At 36.2% G+C, this 20,000-nt stretch overlaps 1 protein-coding gene across 1 annotated transcript in view; it reads left to right on the top strand.

Annotated features, from left to right (window-relative positions):
* The window catches only part of efna3a (ephrin-A3a), a 233,023-nt gene extending 214,112 nt beyond the window's left edge, over positions 1 to 18,911 (top strand). Inside the window, exon 5 of the mRNA XM_062047551.1 lies at positions 12,929 to 18,911. Coding sequence (XP_061903535.1) covers positions 12,929 to 13,050 — 122 coding nt within the window. The 3' untranslated portion in view covers positions 13,051 to 18,911. The remainder of the gene's footprint in view (positions 1 to 12,928) is intronic.
* Positions 18,912 to 20,000: the final 1,089 nt, after the last annotated feature.

The following is a 20,000-nucleotide window of genomic DNA, read 5'->3' as shown; positions in this document are numbered from 1 at the left end:
CCTACGTGTTTTTTCCTGACCTAACGACTATATATATATATATATATATATATATATATATATATATATATATATATATATATATATATATATATATATATATATATATATATATATATATATATATATATATATATATATATATATATATATATATATATATATGTATGTATGTTTGTATGTATGTATGTATATATATATATATATATGTATGTATATATATATATATATATGTATATATATATATATATATATATGTATATATATATATATATATGTATATATATATATATACATATATATATATATATATATATATATATATATATATATATATATATATATATATATATATATATATATATATATATATATATATATATATATATATATATATATATATATATATATATATACACACTACCGTTCAAAAGTTTGGGGTCACATTGAAATGGTCTTATTTTTTAAGGAAAAGCACTGTACTTTTCAATGAAGATAACTTTAAACTAGTCTTAACTTTAAAGAAATGCACTCTATACATTGCTAATGTGGTAAATGACTATTCTAGCTGCAAATGTCTGGTTTTTGGTGCAATATCTACATAGGTGTATAGAGGCCCATTTCCAGCAACTATCACTCCAGTGTTCTAATGGTACAATGTGTTTGCTCATTGGCTCAGAAGGCTAATTGATGATTAGAAAACCCTTGTGCAATCATGTTCACACATCTGAAAACAGTTTAGCTCGTTACAGAAGCTACAAAACTGACCTTCCTTTGAGCAGATTGAGTTTCTGGAGCATCACATTTTTGGGGTCAATTAAACGCTCAAAATGGACACAAAAGGAGAACTTTCATCTGAAACTCGACAGTCTATTCTTGTTCTTAGAAATGAAGGCTATTCCACAAAATTGTTTGGGTGACCCCAAACTTTTGAACGGTAGTGTATATATACATATGTACATATAACAACATTATTTTTTATTTGTATAATAATTTTTTGTTGTAATGTTGCGACATTTTGGAATAATTGCATTAAATTAATGTGATAAAAAATGATTTGTCCAATGCAGAGAGTGAGGATCCAGCCTGGGCCTACAGTGGATGTTTGTAGATTCTGGGAGAACCCAGATTACGTCTTTAGACCAAAAAAAAGGCGATTGTGCAAACCAGCGCAGCACGGTGACGCTCTATGTCTGGATTCCTTCTGCATATTTGTGTAAGTCAGCAGGCTGCAATAAGAGGATCACTCATTCATATGCAAAGAAAAAGAAGAGTGTCTGGCTTCTGCTACTTCACGTCCAACATGGCGAGCTGCCGCCTGCTTGAAAGTGCACCGTTGGAAAAGCGACGAAAAGGTCAAATGAGTGCAAAAGCGGCCTGAGGTTTTTGCTGTTTTTTTTTATCACATGAAAACAAAAAGGTCAACATTCCCTCGCTGGGAATGACGGTTGGTCCGAAGCGCTCGCAATCAAACGTGTGCTTAATGTAGGCCACTGCATTGAAGAAGAGAAAGGAGGACAAGTCAGAACATATGAGACACATTCGTCAATCCTGTCTGTGCTCCTCAGGGCTGAAGCAGCGTGGGTGTCACTTTGTTACAATCCACTTTTCTCCTCACCACACCCAAGGCCATCTTTTTTCACGATAATGTCATTGTTGTTATGTCTCAACGTACGAGGCTAGACTCTTAAATAGCGATACGACCATGTATTGCACCTAATAGCAATATTGCCATGTACCATGCCCATTATCAAATATGGATGTTGCTCTGTATCGTACCGGTTATGTAGCGTTACACCACATGCAAATATCAATATTGTTGGAATGTCACCATATGCCAGACCTGGGCATTCTGAGGCCCGCGTGAGGCCAATCATAAATTACAAAATAAATTTTAAAAAGTATGTATGTCGAGTGTGCAATACAACGGTGCTGCTTTTGTTTTGAAAAGCGTTATTTGTATTACTTCCAGGTGGACGTATGCGCGTGCGTGATTGTGAGTGAATGTGAACAGCTGCAGTCACAAATGACAAAATAAAGTTGAAAAAACATCTATGTCGTGCGCGCAATAGAACTGTGCTGCTTTTATTTTGAAAAGTGTTATTAATGGGCATATGTCCGTGTGTAACCTGTGCAGTGTTTCCCATAAACTGCCAAGATACCTGTGGCGGTGGGGGCGTGGCTATGGGCGTGGTCACCATGACATCATCGGGTAATTTGCATTATTTACTACAATGATATGATTTTCTCTAAAAAGGCTCAAAAAATTTATACTTACTAATTAATAATAACAGTTTTGTTTTAAACGTCCATCCATTCATCCATCCATCCATTTTACAATATAATTACAACACTTTATGTACATATTTAAATACAGATTTGAACAATAAGTTATTCACTGAAATATATTTATTAATTGTGGTTCCTACAAAAAATATATCTTATAAAAATATAAAAGCTAAAATGTCTCTTAAAGCTCTGCCCCTTTAATTAGTGCATACTAAATAATTTTACTTTAGCGTACTACTACAACCATATTATTTACCAGCAACATAAAGTGAAACAGAGGCAGAGGTGTCCTGCCACAGTCAGTAACAAATAAACAGAAAACAGTAGTGGTGGTAGATAGACACAGAGCTTCATCAAACAAACATCTGATCCACTGAACAAAGAGCTCCCAAAATCTTGATCCTACACTTCTCTTTTGTAAAGTAAATCTGAACAGCCGATATGGGCATCTACATCAACTATATGATTTGTCTGAGAAGCTGGACAGGACAAAAAAAAAAAAGTAAATAAATAAATCAATTTAAAAAAAATAAAAATAAAAAATAAAAACAATTGTGCCGGCCTTAATTATTTCGTGGCGGGCCGCCACAAATAAATGAATGTGTGGGAAACACTGCTGTGAGTGAAGGTGCACAGCGACAAGTGATGCACGGCTTACACCCGAGACGCTAAAAAGAGAAAAGTTGATGACGAATGGCGTGTTTCCAACAAGACATGGACTGCCAAGCAACGTTCCCTCTAAGGTGCGCGCCTGCGCAATTGCGCACTACTCAAGCGTCCTCTGCGCACAGCAAATATATGCCGCGCACCAAATCAAATCCCATCTGAATTCTAAACAAAATAAACACATTTATTCTGTGTAATTTTGCAATGCAACTCTGAGTGACAGTGACAACAAGCGGCCCTAATGGTGTTTGTCAACACTGTTCAATTGAACACCGTTCAATTATTGTAACGTCTATCGAGATGCTTCGAGGCCAGGAATTATATCGATCACTTTATTGAGCAAAACTGTTTATATTCGGCCATAACCACACCAAAAACATGAGTAAAACACTTCTATCTCGAAAAACTAGTCATTTTCTGCCGTACAAACCAGGCCAAAACCAACTTGTCATCTGTCACCAACACGCATACCCCTAAACTGCTGGTGCGTTTATGGCCACACAAAAAGTCGGACAACTCAAACACCACACAAAGTTACACTATGACTCCTCAGTCATACGTGTGCTTATTCTACTGTCATTTATTATTAATGTTAATTTATTTATATTAATCATGGAATGCTGTTACTAAAGAAAGTTACAGGAATGCACACTTCATCCTATGCTTACATTTCATTGTGCAACATGAGGATGTTTAAGGAGAACTAAATGTGATCTCTGAAAGGGGTACAAATGATTTCCAAAGCAGTGCTTTTGGTATAAAGTTAAGTTAGGTTAAATGAAAGTATTGTTATTATTATTATTATTATTATTATTATTTATCTTACGGTATATATCAAAAATAATATTGAGCAAAATTTTATTGAAATATTGTCAATGTGGCCCTCCAGCTGTGCTCGGGTTGCTCATGCGGCCCCTGGTAAAAATGTATTGCCCACCCCTGCTATAGTATATATACCAATAGCAAATATTGATAATGAAAAGTATCGTAACGTTATTGCTCCAAGTACATTATCAATACATCACCAGCAAGTAGCGATATCACAATGTATCGTATTGTCATCCCAGCATTAACTATCGTTAGTTCAATGTAAAATATTTGCAATCGGTTACACTACAGGATCATTACACCAAGTATTGTAACGGTATCACTATTGGTACAGTATCAATACAGCCCCAGCAATTACCGTTACTTTATTGTTAAAAGTAAATATCGATATTGAGAAGTACATACATCACCAGCAAGTAGCGATATCACAATGTATCGTATTGTCACCCCAGCATTAACTATCAATAGTTCAATGTAAAATATTTGCAATTGGTTACACTACAGTATCATTACACCAAGTATTGTAATGTTATCACTATTGGTACAGTATCAATACGGCCCCAGCAATTACCGTTATTTTATTGTTAAAGGTAAATATCGATATTGTAATGTTAGGTATTGTCATGTTAGCAGTGGCGTGCCGTCACTAGAGGCAGGGGAGGCACGGCCTCACCTGCCATCATGGAAAGAAAAAAAAAGTAAAAAGAAAAAAAATATATGTAAATTGTTATATGTATCCAGTGATAATACTAAAGTTATTTTCCATTTAACTTCACCAGTTTTAGATTATTTTTATTTTTATTTTCACATTTGCCGTTCAAATACTGGGAAGAAACGGTGCGGTGATCAGCAGCCAGTTGAGGCACGTCACTGATTTGTGCCTCAACATGGATTGTGCGCAATGACTCGGCTAACTGCTGGCCTGCTGTGCAGTGAGACCGTATTGCTATATGAATTATATTATACATTTCCATAGTTTAGTTAGCTGAGGTATATAATGTACAGTGTATTTTGTCAACATCTGTATGTGTGTAACGTATTTGTTGTGCTGAGCGATCATAAAACTGGAGGCTCGTCTCATAACCCCGCCTCCTGGTGCCAAGCACCTCCGCCGCAGAATGCACCCCCGACGGGAGCGCCGCGGCCACACCAACCAAAGCCCACACCCAAACCCTCCACGTGCAAGACCGAATCCACCCAAAAAATGTCACTTCACAAGAAGCCAAAAAGTGCAAAAACAACAATGCTCGCGCTGCAGGAGCCGCGAACGACCGCAGGGACACAACATTAGGTACACCTGCACTGCAGGTTCATATGTTTGTAAATCTGACTGTGATGATGCAGTCGTGCCTCACCAGACATTAACCTCACCGCACGCCACTGCATGTTAGGTATTGTCATTGTAAATATTGATATTTTAAAGTTTCGTATTTTCATCGCTTACACCATTAGCAATAAGTGATGTTTCATGTTATCCGTCACAGTACAGTATCAACACATATTACAATGTATGCAGTACCGTATCGTTACACCACCAGGAAATATTGATACAACAATGCATCATATCATTATTGCTCACAGTACAGTGTTGGTACACCGCGGCAGCAAGTATCGATGCAGCAATGTGCGATATCGTTGTATTGCATTGTGCATTTAGTGCCAATGCCACCAAGTTGATACAGCTTGTGTAAGGCAGGGAGTGTGACCGAGATGATACGGGGTGAGCTCTGACAGATGTGGAATGTTGTCTTCTCGTCCAACGTTGAGGCTTGTTCTGTTTTATAACTCACGCTGACGTCAAAGTGACCGTCTTTGTGTGGCGATGACACACCACGCCGGCATCCTCGCACTACGCCGCCAAAGATAACAAATGGGGGTGTGGGGGATCAAGGAGCAACACTGGCTGATCAGAAACAACCCAGAAAGAACGCACACGATACATTACGATATCGTAGTTGCTAGTGCTGTGAGCGATATCAATAAGCTATATCTAAATAATGATATTAGCTAAAGGTCTACTGATACTGATAGTATTACTATACTAATGTTGATACTTTACCATGATTAATAACAGTGTGGTTTATTGCTAGTGATCTAATGATACAGTGCCAGGAAAAAGTAACGATATTGATATTTGCTGTGGTAACGATACTGTACTCTGCGACAATACATTGCGATATTGTGTCTATATAAAAGTGTAATGATACAGTAATGCGCGAGTGATACCAATACAATACATCACGATATTGATCATTTGCTACTGGTGTCACGATACAGTGAACGATACCGGTACAATACCCTGCGATTATTTACTAACATTTCTGTACTTTGAATGATAATATCGATATGTACTAGTGGTGTGTATAACAACACGGTATTGAGATGATAATAATACAATTCTTAAAGTCTAACGATACCATAATTTGACGGATGACGATACAATACAAGCAATATCGCTACTATTTAAAAGTCTAATAATACTGCTGTGAGCGATACCGATAGAAAACTCTGTCATATCGATAGTTGTTAGTGGTGATATTGTATTTCAGTGGCAACGATGTGTAATATTATTCTACATGAAGTCATAACGATACAATACATTGCATCCTGCGATGAGGAGGCGACTTGTCCAGGGTGTACCCCGCCTTCCGCCCGAATGCAGCTAAGATAGGCTCCAGCACCCCCTGCCACCCCGAAAGGGACAAGCGGTAGAAAATGGATGGATTAATATTTGCAAGTGGTGGATAACAATAGTGTCCTTTTAATGATAACGATACATCATAGTATCGATATTTGCCAGGGGTCTGGTATAACTGTACTGGGAGATAAACTGATACAATATATTAAAATATCGATGTTTGCTGAAGGGCTATGATACTTTTCTTTGAGTGATACAATATGATGCATCACAACATAATATTGATATTTGCTAGTGGTTTAATGATACTGTACTTTCGGTGATATCAATACAATACATCACAGTAATGATATTTGCTGGTGGTTTAATGATACTGCAATATCAGTGATAAAGATACAACACATCGCAATATTGATTTTTTTTTTATATATAGTGGTATAATGATACTGTACTGTGAGTGATAACAATACACTATATTTGAATAACAATTATATCTGAATATATTGTACTGTACAGTAATAGTAACGGAATACAACGTGCGTTTGATACTGTACCATGACAAATAGCGATACAGCACAATAGTGTTTTACTGCTCGTCCCAAGAAAAAAAATAAAAAAATGCAATCTTAACATTTGCTGCAGAGGATACTGTATCGTGACAGCGATAACGACACGATACATCATGTTTTATTTTATTTTTTTACAACACTTTAAGACCTAAAGCAGTATCATCGTCTTTGATGCTGGTTTAGGGATAAAGTACTTCGCGGTATTGTAATACGACGTGTCATATTACACTTGAGATATCACTATCGTATATATTGTAGTAATATATGTTTTATTGTATACATTTTACAGCTTTATTCATGTAAAATGACATATTTTTTATTCTTCCCCCGGTGTGTGTTGTCATGATGTTGGATACGGTTCTTGAAAGAGCGACGATTGCTATTCAAAGAAGTGTTTGGGCCCAGTACTGATACATGATCCGTCTCTCCGCGCACCGTGAAGCGTTCCGCAAGTACCGACGAATCCTCGTCTACTTTTTAGCAAATTACTGGAAGCCTGGTTTCTCCCCGCAGCTCTTTGGCCATGTTTCCCTCTCCTCGGGCTAATGTTCTTGTTGTGTCTAATCAATGGCGATGCAGCGCTAATTTGCTGTGATTGAAAGCCCTGCAGCAAGAAAACATCATTAGTATGAAAAGATGGTTGTTTCATTTCCATTCTATTACATCAAGCCAATGATGGTAATTGCTGCTTTGTTGATAATTGCATCATGTCTCCTCCTCATATTTGCATGCATCACAGTGATGAATTCATAATGTTGCTGGGCTTTGTTGCCCTCACTCACAGCATGACAAAAAATCCATATATTTCCGAATAAAAAGTTGCAATGTTTTGCAAGTAAAAAGGGATAATAGTGTGATCTTATTTATAGGAAAAAAAAACATACTATAAGTAATATGAGAAGAAGAAAAAAAAGATTTTGAAGCAAAACATTCTTAATAGTGCAAGAAAAAGTGCAGTGGAACCTCGATTTACGAACTTAATTGGTTCATGAACATGGTTTGTCAAACAAAAAGTTTGTATAGTGAAGTCTACTTCTCCATAAGAAGCAATGTAAGAAACATGAATAATTGGTTCTCGCCTCGACAAAAGTCCCTATTGTAGTAAAATAACACTATATACGTATGTGTGTGTGTGTGTATATTAGAGATGCGCGGTTTGCGGACACAACCGCGGATAATCCGCGGGTCGGGCGGATGCATGACGAAAAAAATAGATTTTAAATAGATTCGGGCGGGTGGCGGTTGAACCAATTCAGAAAAAAAAAAATACATAGTTAAATGTTGTTACCCACATACGAAAAACGAGCAGCACTCTTTGAAACAGGCAATTATTCATCAGGCACTGCTGCAGCTGTCACGCCAAATTTCTTCCCCCCTACAAAAACCTTCGCCCCCATTTACTTCCGGGGCTGCGTCCAATAAAGTCACAAAGTTGCCGGGGGTCCTTAACCCGCACGCGACTGTCCTGTTTCGCGCCTGTCCTGTTTCGCGCCTGTACAAAAAAAACAATAATCGATTTCTTCAGATTCCAGCAGCTGTCAAAGACGAAGTATCCTTCCAGCGACGGGCAGTCAAAGCCGAAGTGCTGTCGATCGCTGTCAATGACGTAAGAGGAAACATGACCACGGAAGTAAATGGGGGGGCGGGGGGGCAGGAAGGTTTTTGTAGGGGGAAGAAATTTGGCGTGACACAGCACACCACAACACAACAGGAGAAGAAGAAAAAAATAAAAAGATGGCAACGCCGGCTGCAAACGTGGTACGCGACAAACTAAAAAGGGAATACTAAAGACCAGGGGAAAAAAATAATAATAGTCAACACTTTCTTAATGGAAATGACAATAATATTATAATAATGATAAATAATAGCCTCTATTGCGTGACCAAGAGATATTAATGCGTGGCACGCATTGAATGTCTCTGCTGCATTGGATCAGTCTCCTTTCTTTAACAGGAATGCCTTGCATCGTCTATATTAGATATATAACAACGGGTGAGTGGCGGGTGGTTGTGGTTTTGATAAAATGTTAGTTCGGGTGGATGATGACATTTGTGATGCGGTTGCAGATGAAATAATTGCCTATCCGCGCATCTCTAGTGTATATATATATATATATATATATATATATATATATATATATATATATACATACTTAAACACTTACACACACATAATTACACACGTACATACTTACACACTTCCACACATACACTTACACACACATACTTACACACTTACTTACACACTTCCACACTTAGTTACACACTTACACACACACTTACTTACACACTTACACACACACTCACACACTGACTTACACACTTACACACTTACTTACACACTTACTTCCACAATTAGGCTTAGACTTAGACTTAGACTTCCTTTTTATTGTCATTCAAATTTGAACTTTACAGCACAGATAAGAACGACATTTCGTTACATAAGCTCATGGTAGTGCAGGATAAAAAAAAAAGCAATAAGGTGCATATATAAATAAATAAATATATATAAATAATATATAAATATATATATATATATAATAAATAAATATATATTTAATTATATATAAATAAATAAATAAATAAATAAATAAATAAATAGATTACTGTACAGATAAATATATTGCACTTTCTCACATGCGTCTACGTTTATGGATGTATGTTATATTGTCTTTTTTATTCCAGCGAGTTAATCCATTTTGGAGGGAGTTGAGGGGATAATTTAATTATGATGCGTTCAAGAGTCTTACGGCCTGAGGGAAGAAGCTGTTACAGAACCTGGAGGTTCTGCTTCGGAGGCTGCGGAACCTCTTTCTAGAGTCCAGCAGTGAAAACAGTCCTTGGTGGGGGTGGGAGGAGTCTTTGCAGATTTTCTGAGCCCTGGTCAGGCAGCGGCTTTTTGCGATCTCCTGGATAGGAGGAAGAGGAGTCCTGATGAGCTTTTCCGCCGTCCTCACCACTCTCTGGAGAGACTTCCACTCTGAGGCACTACATTCTCCAGTCCAGACAGAGATGCTTTTGGTAGTAGGCTTTCTATAGTGCCTCTGTAGAACGTGGTGAGAATGGGGGGAGGGAGCTGTGCTCTTTTCATCCGACGCAAAAAGTGAGTGCGCTGGTCCCTACCCGGTGGGTAGGGACCAGGTTATATTGTCAGTTATCTGCACCCCCAGGAACTTGGTGCTGCTTACTATCTCCACCGCTGTGCCGTTGATGTAGAGTGGAGCGTGGCTGGACTGGTGCTTCCTGAAGTCGACAATGATCTCCTTGGTCTTGTCGACATTCAGGACCAGGTTGTTGTTTCTGCACCAGTCAACCAGATGTTTCACCTCCTCCCTGTAGTCCATGTCATTGTTGTCACGGATGAGGCCCACTACTGTTGTGTTGTCCGCATACTTCACAATGTGGTTGGTAGTGGACCTGGCGCAGCAGTCATGGGTCATCAACGTGAACAGCAGCAGACTCAGGACGCAGCCCTGGGGGGAGCCGGTGCTCAGGGAGATGGCACTGGAGGTGTTGTTGCCCACTCTCACAGACTGGGGTCTGGCTGTGAGGAAGTCAAGCAGCCAGTTGCAAAGGGGGGTACTGAATCCAAGGGGGGCCAGTTTGCTCACCAAGTGCTGCGGGATGATGGTGTTGAATGCTGAGCTGAAGTCCAGGAACAACATCCGCACGTGTGTGTCTTTTCCTTCCAGATGTTCTAAACTCAGGTGGAGTGCAGAGGAGTTGGCGTCCTCTGTGGAGCGGTTAGGGCGATAAGCAAACTGGTATGGGTCGAATGTGGGTGGGAGTCTGGAGACAATATATTCCTTTACCAGCCTCTCGAAGCACTTCATTATGATGGAGGTGAGTGCAACGGGGCGGTAATCATTGAGGGAGGAGATTGTGGGTTGTTTTGGCACTGCAATGATTGTGGCCGTCTTAAAACATGATGGTACCACAGCCTGGGTCAGCGAGATGTTGAAGATGTCTGTGAGAACCCCAGCCAGCTGGTCTGCACATCCCTTAAGCACCTTGCCCGGAATGTCATCAGGTCCTGGTGCTTTCCGGGGGTTCACTCTCCTCAGGGTTTTCCGGACATCCGCTATATCCAGGTTGAGCGGCTGCTCATCAGGGCGAGGGATGGATTTTCTCGCCGGAGTGGTGTTAAATGCCTCAAACCTTGCAAAGTAGTTGTTAAGGTCATCTAGGAAGCTGATACTGTTGTCACAGGGACAGGGGGCAGCTTTATAGTCTGTGATGACCTGTATGCCCTGCCACATTCATCTAGTGTTTGTAGAGTTTTCGGAGAAGTCCTGCACTTTCTGACTGTGAGCACGATTTGCAACCTTAATGGCACGGTTCAGGTTAGCTCTGGCTGATTTTAATGCCACCATGTCGCCAGACTTGAAAGCCTTGTTCCGAGCCTTCAGCATTGCACGTACCTCACTGTTCATCCAGGGTTTCTCGTTGGCCCGTGTGGGGATGTTCTTGATCACACTGACATTCTCCATGCATTTCTGAATGTATGCGGACACAGACTCTGCATACTCCTCCACACATGTGTGGTGATTTTCGGTGGCGGCTGCTTTGAACATGTCCCAGTCTGTGGTTTCGAAGCAGTCTTGTAATGCTGACATTGCTCCCTCTGGCCAGGTCCTCACCTGCTTCACTGTAGCTGGCTTCCTGATCAGCAGGGGCTTGTATGCAGGAATTAGCATCACAGATAGATGGTCTGAGGAGCCGAGGTGGGGGCGTGGTGCAGCTTTATACGCCTGTTTAATATTACTATACACCAAGTCCAATCTGCTTCCACCCCTGGTTGCAAAATTCACATATTGATGGGAATGACGGAAAACTGTTTTCATGTTAGCTTGATTAAAATCCCCTGCCACGATGAAAACTCCCTCTGGATGTGTAGTTTGCAGTTCATTGATGGAGCGTTCAAAGCTTCTTTGGTGTTAGCACTGGGAGGAATGTACACTGCTGTGAAGATCATAGCACTGAATTCCCTGGGTAAATAAAATGGCCTGCATTTTATAGTTAATAGTTCAGGAGAGCAGTGACGTGATACTATCTTCCCATTGTTGCACCAGTTATTATTGACGTATATGCAAACACCACCGCCTCTGGATTTACCAGTGAGAGATTTGCTCCTGTCCGACCGAAACATAGTTAGCCCCTCGATGCTAACTGCCTCGTCCGGAACAATTGGTTTCAACCACGTTTCTGTGAGCATTATGGCGCAGCAGTCCCTCATCTCGCGTCATGCATTCAAATCCAGCTTCAAGTAGTCCAGTTTGTTTTCCAGGGAGCGGACATTTGAAAGCAGGATGGAAGGAAGCGGCGTTCTGTGGGGATTAGCCTTTAGCTTTGTTGTTAGCCCCGCTCGGCATCCCCGCTGCTGATTCCGATCACACCGCTTACGTGTCTTCCGTTGACGGTCCCCGCTGGTACTTGACTCCGCTGCGTCAAAGGCCGCTGGATGTAGCCGGCGAAGTATTCCCATGCTAGCGAGGAGGTCCAACGTACACGCATCTTTCAGTCCAAAACTTCCACACTTACTTCCACACTTACTTGCACACTTACACACACACTTTCACATACATACTTACACACTTAAACACACACTTACTTAGACACTTACACACTCACTTACACACTTACACACACACTTACTTACAGGGGCGCCACTAGGGATTTTGGGCCCCATGAAAAGAATCTTTACCGGGCCCCCATTATTTTTTCTGTATTATAATTTCATCATCATTAGGGGCCTCTCTGGGCCCCCCTCCATCATGGGCTCCTAGAATCCGTCTCTTTTACCCCCCCCCCCCCTTTTCCCTGCTTACTTACACACTTACACACACACTTGCACACTTACTTACACACACACTTACACACCTACTTGCACACTTACTTACACACTTAATTACTCACACAGTGTGTTCTTCTGCTTGCAGACGAGTTCAACCCTGAAGTTCCCAAGCTGGAGAAGAGCGTGAGCGGCAGCAGTCCGTCACGTGACCGCCTCCTCATGACGGTGACCGCCATGCTGCTGGTTGGCGCCCCCCTCCTGTCCTAGCGACGCCACTCGGACCACGCCTTTTTTTTACCGAAAGGGCTTCGCCGAGATGTAAAACAAACAAGAAGAAAAATGATCGGATTGAAAAAAAGAACAGAAAACAAGTCGGAGAGGCCTTTTTTTTTTTATTGTTTGCTTTACACCGTGGTGTCACATGATCATTTCAGGCATCATGTGACCACAAGCAGACTCCTATCGAGGAAGTCGCCGTCAATCCGACTGATGACACAAGTGTAGCATTGGGGTGGATTAAGGATGCTTAACTTTTCAACAAAATGGACGACAATTTTTGTCCTGGACCGTGAAGAATGTCCTCACTTCTTGAAGAAGAAAGGAATTTAAAGGAGGCCTTTCTCGAACAACCATTTCCCTCCTCTCTCCTTCTCTCTGTGGATATTTTCGTTTTGTTAGAGGATAGCGAACCTCGTCTTCGTCCTTCCTGCCTGTTTCCTGCCTTCACTTCTCTACTCTACACAACAAAGACTTTGATGGCACTTAGCGGCGTTAGTGCTCGTTTTCTCCTTCTCTCCATCGCACCTTCTTTCTTCTCACACTCCACCACCTGGTCTTACTCCTGCCAATCAGCAAGTACTGTAGGGACACACTGAGAAGGACAAACATCAATAATATTACGAGGACGACGTCATACACCTGCGTGAATCATGTGCTGAGTTGACAAAAAAAGTTGTAATATATAGTGGATAAAAGAATGAGAAAGGAATTTTGAATATTACAAGCAAATATGACAGTGAAATTGTAATAATTCTATGAAAAAGTAGTATTATTTTCCCCCAAAAAATGTGATTATATAAAAATAGTCCTAATATTAAAAAAAAAAAAAAAACAACAGTTGTCATTGTAAAATGTAAGTTTACGCAAAATCTGGTCATGTTAAAATTTTAATTTAGGTTCAAATCAAAGTGTTGTTTTAAGAAGAAATATTGAAAAAAAATGGTGGTTTTAATTGTAAAATTTAGGTAAAACATTTTTTTTTCAAAGTTAAAATTTAAGTTAAAATTAAAGTTTTACGGTATTACGACAAATAATGCGAGGGGGAAAATGGTTGTTTACAAGAAAATGGTTGTAATTTAACGAAAAGTTAAAAGGAAAAATATTTTTTACCATTGAAGATTGAAATTAAATTTAAAGTTTGGATTTTATGACAAATATTGTGAAGAGAAAAATGGTTGTTAAACAAGAAAAAAGTTGTAATATATAGTGGACAAAAGAATGAGAATGACTTTCAATTATTACAAGCAAATATGAGAGTGAAATTGTAATAATTCTATGAAAAAGTAGTAGTATTTTCCCCAAAAAAATTTGATTATATGAAAATAGTCCTAATATTAAGAAAAATAACAAAACAATAGTTTTCATTGTAAAATGTAAGTTTAGGCAAAATCTGGTCATATTAAAATTTTTATTTAGGTTCAAATTAAAGTCGTGATTTTAGGAGAAATAGTGGAAAAAATGGTGCTTTTAATTGTAAAATTTAGGTAAAACATTTTTTTTCAACGTTAAAATTTAAGTTGAATTAAAGTTTTACGGTTTTACGACAAATAATGCGAAGGGAAAAATGGTTGTTTTACAAGAAAATGGTTGTAATTTTACGAAAAGTTAAAAGGAAAAATAATTTTTACAATTGAAGATTGAAATTAAATTTAAAGTTTAGATTTTATGATAAATATTGTGAAGAAAAAAATGGTTGTTAAACAAGAAAAAAGTTGTAATATATAGTGGATAAAAGACTGAGAATGACTTTTGAATATTACAAGCAAATATGAGAGTGAAATTGTAATAATTATATAAAAAAGTAGTATTTTCCCCCAAAAAATGTGATTTTATGAAAATAGTCCTAATTTTAAGAAAAATAACAAAACAATAGTTTTCATTGTAAAATTTAGGTTTGGGCAAAATCTGGTCATTTTAAAAAATGTATTTAGGTTCAAATTAAAGTCGTGATTTTAGGAGAAATATTGAAAAAATGGTGGTTTTAATTGTAGAATTTAGGTAAATCTTTTTTTTTTCAACATTAAAATTTAAGTTGAAATTTAAGTTTTTCGGTTTTACGACAAATAATGCGAAGGGAAAAATGGTGGTTTTACAAGAAAATGGTTGTAATTTTACGAAAAGTTAAAAGGAAAAATAATTTTTACAATTGAAGATTGAAATTAAATTTAAAGTTTGGATTTTATGACAAATATTGTGAAGAAAAAAATTGTTGTTAAAAAAGAAAAAAGTTGTAATATATAGTGAACAAAAGACTGAGAATGACTTTTGAATATTACAAGCAAATATGAGAGTGAAATTGTAATAATTCTATAAATGTTTTTTATTATTTTTCCTCAAAAAATGTGATTATAAGAAAATAATCCTAATATTAAGAAAAATAACAAAACAATAGTTTTCATTGTAAAATTTAAGTTTAGGCAAAATCTGGTCATATTAAAAATTGTATTTTGGTTCAAATTAAAGTCGTGATTTTAGGAGAAATAGTGGAAAAAATGGTGCTTTTAATTGTAAAATTTAGGTAAAACATTTTTTTTCAACGTTAAAATTTAAGTTTAAATTAAAGTTTTACGGTTTTACAACAAATAATGCGATGGGGGAAATGGTTGTTTTACAAGAAAATGGTTGTAATTTTACGAAAAGTTAAAAGGAAAAATATTTTTTACAATTGAAGATTGAAATTAAATTTAAAGTTTGGATTTTATGACAAATATTGTGAAGAAAAAAATGGTTGTTAAACAAGAAAAAAGTTGTAATATATAGTGGATAAAAGACTGAGAATGACTTTTGAATATTACAAGCAAATATGAGAGTGAAATTGTAATAAGTCTATAAATGATTTTTATTATTTTTTCCCCAAAAATGTGATTATAAGAAAATAGTCCTAATATTAAGAAAAATAACAAAACAATAGTTTTCATTGTAAAATTTAAGTTTAGCCAAAATCTGGTCATGTTAAAATTTGTATTCAGGTTTAAATTAAAGTCGTGATTTTATGAGAAATGTTGGAAAAAATGGTGCTTTTAATTGTAAAATTTAGGTAAAAAATTTTTTGTCAACATTAAAATTTAAGTTGAAATAAAGTTTTACGACAAATAATGCGAGTGGAAAAATAGTTGTTTTGCAAGAAAATGGTTGTAATTTTACGATAAAAGTTAAAAGAAAAAAATATTTGTGTTCAAATTGAAATTAAATTCAAAGTTTGGATTTAATGATAAACATTGTGAAGAAAAAAATGTTTGTTAAACAAGAAAATAGTTGTAATTTTACAGTTAAAATTTAAATGGAAAATTAAAGTTGTGTTTTTTTTAACATTACAATGCAATTTGAATTAATGTCCTGTTTTTACGACAAATATTGGGAGGGGAGAAAATGGTTGTTTTGCAAAAAAAAAAGGGTTGTAATTTTACGATAAAAATTCAAAGAAAAAAATATTTTAGTATTCAAATTGAAATTAAATTTTAAAGTTTGGATTTCATGACAAACATTGTGAAGAAGAAAAAATGTTTTTTAAACAAGAAAATTGGTGTATCAATCAAAAATTAAAGTCCTGTTTTTTTAATGAAAAATATTGAGAAAAAAAAAGGTTGTTTAAATTGTAAAATGTTAGTTTAGTTTTTTGTTTTTTTTTCAAGATTAAAATGTAATTTAAATTAATGTCCTGGTTTTACAACAAATAATTGGAGGGGGAAATATGTTTGTTTTACAAGAAAATGGTTGTAATAATAAAAATGTTTACTTAAATTTAAAGCTTGGATTTTATGACAAACATTGTGAAAAAAGAAATGTTTGTTGAACAAGAAAATAGCTGTAAATTTACAGTTAAAATTTAAATAAAATATTTAAGTTGTGTGTTTTTAATGAGAAATATTGAAAAAAAGTGTTTTGGGTTTTTTTCAACATTAAAATGTAATTTAAATTAATGTCTTGGTTTTACGACAAATAATGGGAGGGGGAAACAATTAATAATAATACACAATTTAAATTAAATTTAAAGTTTGAATTTTATGACAAATATTGTGAAGAAAAAAATGGTTGTTTTACAAGAAAAAAGTTATAATTTCCCAATTACAATTCAAATAAAAGATAAAGTGGATTCTACAACAAATATTGGGGAGACAGAAATTGTTGTTGTACAAAAACATAGTTGTTGTCTAAAGGTTAAAGTTAGAATGGTAACTTTAAACTTAAAATTGTAATTGAAGTCCTGATTTTATGACCAACATTGAAAGAAAAAAATTGTGAGAAGAAAAAACAAGAAAATAGTTGTATTTTTAAGATTAAAGTTGAAAGGAAAAAAATACTAATTTTACAATTAAAATTTAGATTTAAATCCTTGTTTTTCGCCAAATAATTTGAAGGAAAAATATGCACAAAATAGTTGTAAATTTAAGATTAGATTTAGAAGACAAAAATAATATTTTTACAATTTAAATTTGAAAAGAACATTTACAAAAATCCTGATTTTATGACAAATATAAATAAGGGAAAACATTTTCATTTTACAAGCAGTTGTAATCTTAAGATTAAGTTAAACACTTCTTATGGTCATTTTAAAACTCACAATGTTATGAGAAAAAAAAAATTAATTGGGATTTTATGAAAAATAATCAGCCATCGTTAAAATTTGATAGTAAGTCAAAAAATAATTTTAAAAAAATGCCATGATTTAGAAAAATATTTAAATTAGGTACAAAAATCATGCATATTAGTTAACGCAGCACAAAGTCATAATATTAAGGTTAAAAAATTACAACAACAAAATCCGATTTTTCTGCATAATAGCTAATTCATAGAACAAGAAAAAGGCCTTAATAATACCCAAAAATTGTGGGGGAAAAACCCCTGCAATAAGTGATGATATTAGCAAGAAAGCATGACAGAGAAGAAAAATCTTTAAATTGTACGACAATGACTCAATATTTCCACCCAGTAAAAAAATCTGACTGTGGAAAAAAAATCATAATAAAATTGCACAAGCGCGTTGCTTTTACTATTCATTTTATCGCAAAATTCTGATTTTATTCTCGTATTATTATTTTGTGTTTTTTTTGGTCCTTTTCAGTGTGGCCCTACTATACTCTACAAGTTACCTGCCTACAGAGGTGCCCAGCCAATCAGCGTTGATGGCCGGTTGCCATGGAAACGAGCCCATGCAGTGCAAAAGGTGCCTGAGAAGATTGTTGCTTATTTTTCTGACTGTCGCGGGAATGTACAAAAAACAACAAACAACAACAACAACAACAAAAAAACAAGCTCACTTTTTTTATATCGACGTACAAGACGACTTTGCATCGATTCATTTCCGCATTGAAGTATTTTATTTGGGATCCACGTGAGTTTGCATTACACGTAAGCTACTGTGCCGTGTTGCTTTTTTCACTTGGGGGGGGATTTATTTTACAGCAACTTCAGAGGCGCATGTCACTCACCGCCATGATGGATAGGCAGCATTTCACAAGTGCTGTGATGTGCGTTCATATCACACAGAATGTGTGTGTGTGTGTGTCTGTGTGACAAAATGTGTGTGTGAAAGAAAACATCTATTTGTGCGTACCCGTGTCCACGCTTTTGGAGTCTGTGGCGCTTAGAAATTTGTTAAGGAGTCGTTTGTAGGATCTTAATATGCAAGCGCGTATGAGAGAATGTGCTCTTATCGTTAGTGGGAGGAGCTTTAGAAGCAAAGGGGGCAGCATCAAAAGCATTTACTTAATTATGTTGAAGACAACCACCAGAAATGTGTTTACCCTGAATGACTTTCAAAAAAAAAAAAAAAGACAAAACACAAGGTCTGTATTAAAAATGAGCAATTAAAGTCTTTTTTTTTGCAAATGCACTTTTGTACATTTATGTTGTGTTGACTTTTCCCACATTAGCCGTGTCGCTTGAATGCAACGCAGCCTTCCAAGGGGTCACATGGACAAAAACTTAGCAGGGTAATGTCACAATATCACGAGGAGAAAAAAAAGAAATGTGACTTACGTATCATTTTACGCCAAAAAATTTTTTTTTTTTTTTTTTTTTTGACAGAAAAAAAAGGGTCAAGAGGTAAGATTTCAAAAAAGTAAATAAAAAGGTTGGAGGAATGTTGTAATTTTATGCTAAACAATGTTAATTTTATGACAGTAAAATTGCAATAACACTTGAAAAAAGTAGTAAAGGGATGCCAAAAACTAAAAAAATTATAAATAAATAAAATTAATTCATAGTATTTCTGAATATTTAAGAATTTTATAACAAAAACATAAGATGCTAAAATTATTAAAATCAGCATAATTTTCTTGGTTAAAGCTTAAAAAAATCACTATATTTTATTATTATTCTATATATTTATTTCAATATATTTTTCTCCAATAAAAAGCAACAAAAATCCACAGTATGTTCAAGTGTATTAAACAACTATTCTGCTGTCCACCTATAGATGTCGCCAATGTGTCCTCTCCATCCTGAGGAGCCCATCCATCCATCCATCCATCCATTTTCAGCCCATCGATGGGAAATACTGAATCAATAAGAGATTAATATGCAACAGCATCAAGGTATAGTAAAAGTCTGCAATGTCACATAGAAAACAAAAAAAGCAAGATTGTAATACATGCTTTTGTTGCTAGGCAGATTTCAAGAAGATTACAGGTTAAGCTGCAGTGAGTCAGTCAGTAGATTATTAAGGGGAAAAATAAAATCAGTGACGAAAGAAACTATTTTTTTATCAGGCCATGAGGTCAAGAATGAAAATAACTTGGAGAATATTAAATGTTGTATAACTGTTGCAGGGATGAGCTGACCTTTGATAAGAGAGCGAGTCGACAAGATTAAAGTCAAAGTGTACAGTAGCTATTTTTGTTCTCCATTCAAGTCTGATTGTATGTCTTCATCTTGGAGACGTTTTGCTTCTGTACGTTATAACTCCTCTAAAAGTTCACCATGATCTTCATCACTAC

This window comes from Entelurus aequoreus, linkage group LG05 (assembly GCF_033978785.1).
Source record: "Entelurus aequoreus isolate RoL-2023_Sb linkage group LG05, RoL_Eaeq_v1.1, whole genome shotgun sequence".
Taxonomy (NCBI): Eukaryota; Metazoa; Chordata; class Actinopteri; order Syngnathiformes; family Syngnathidae; genus Entelurus; species Entelurus aequoreus.
The sequence above is the reverse complement of the archived record's forward strand: the minus strand, read 5'-3'. Positions and strand labels throughout refer to the sequence as shown.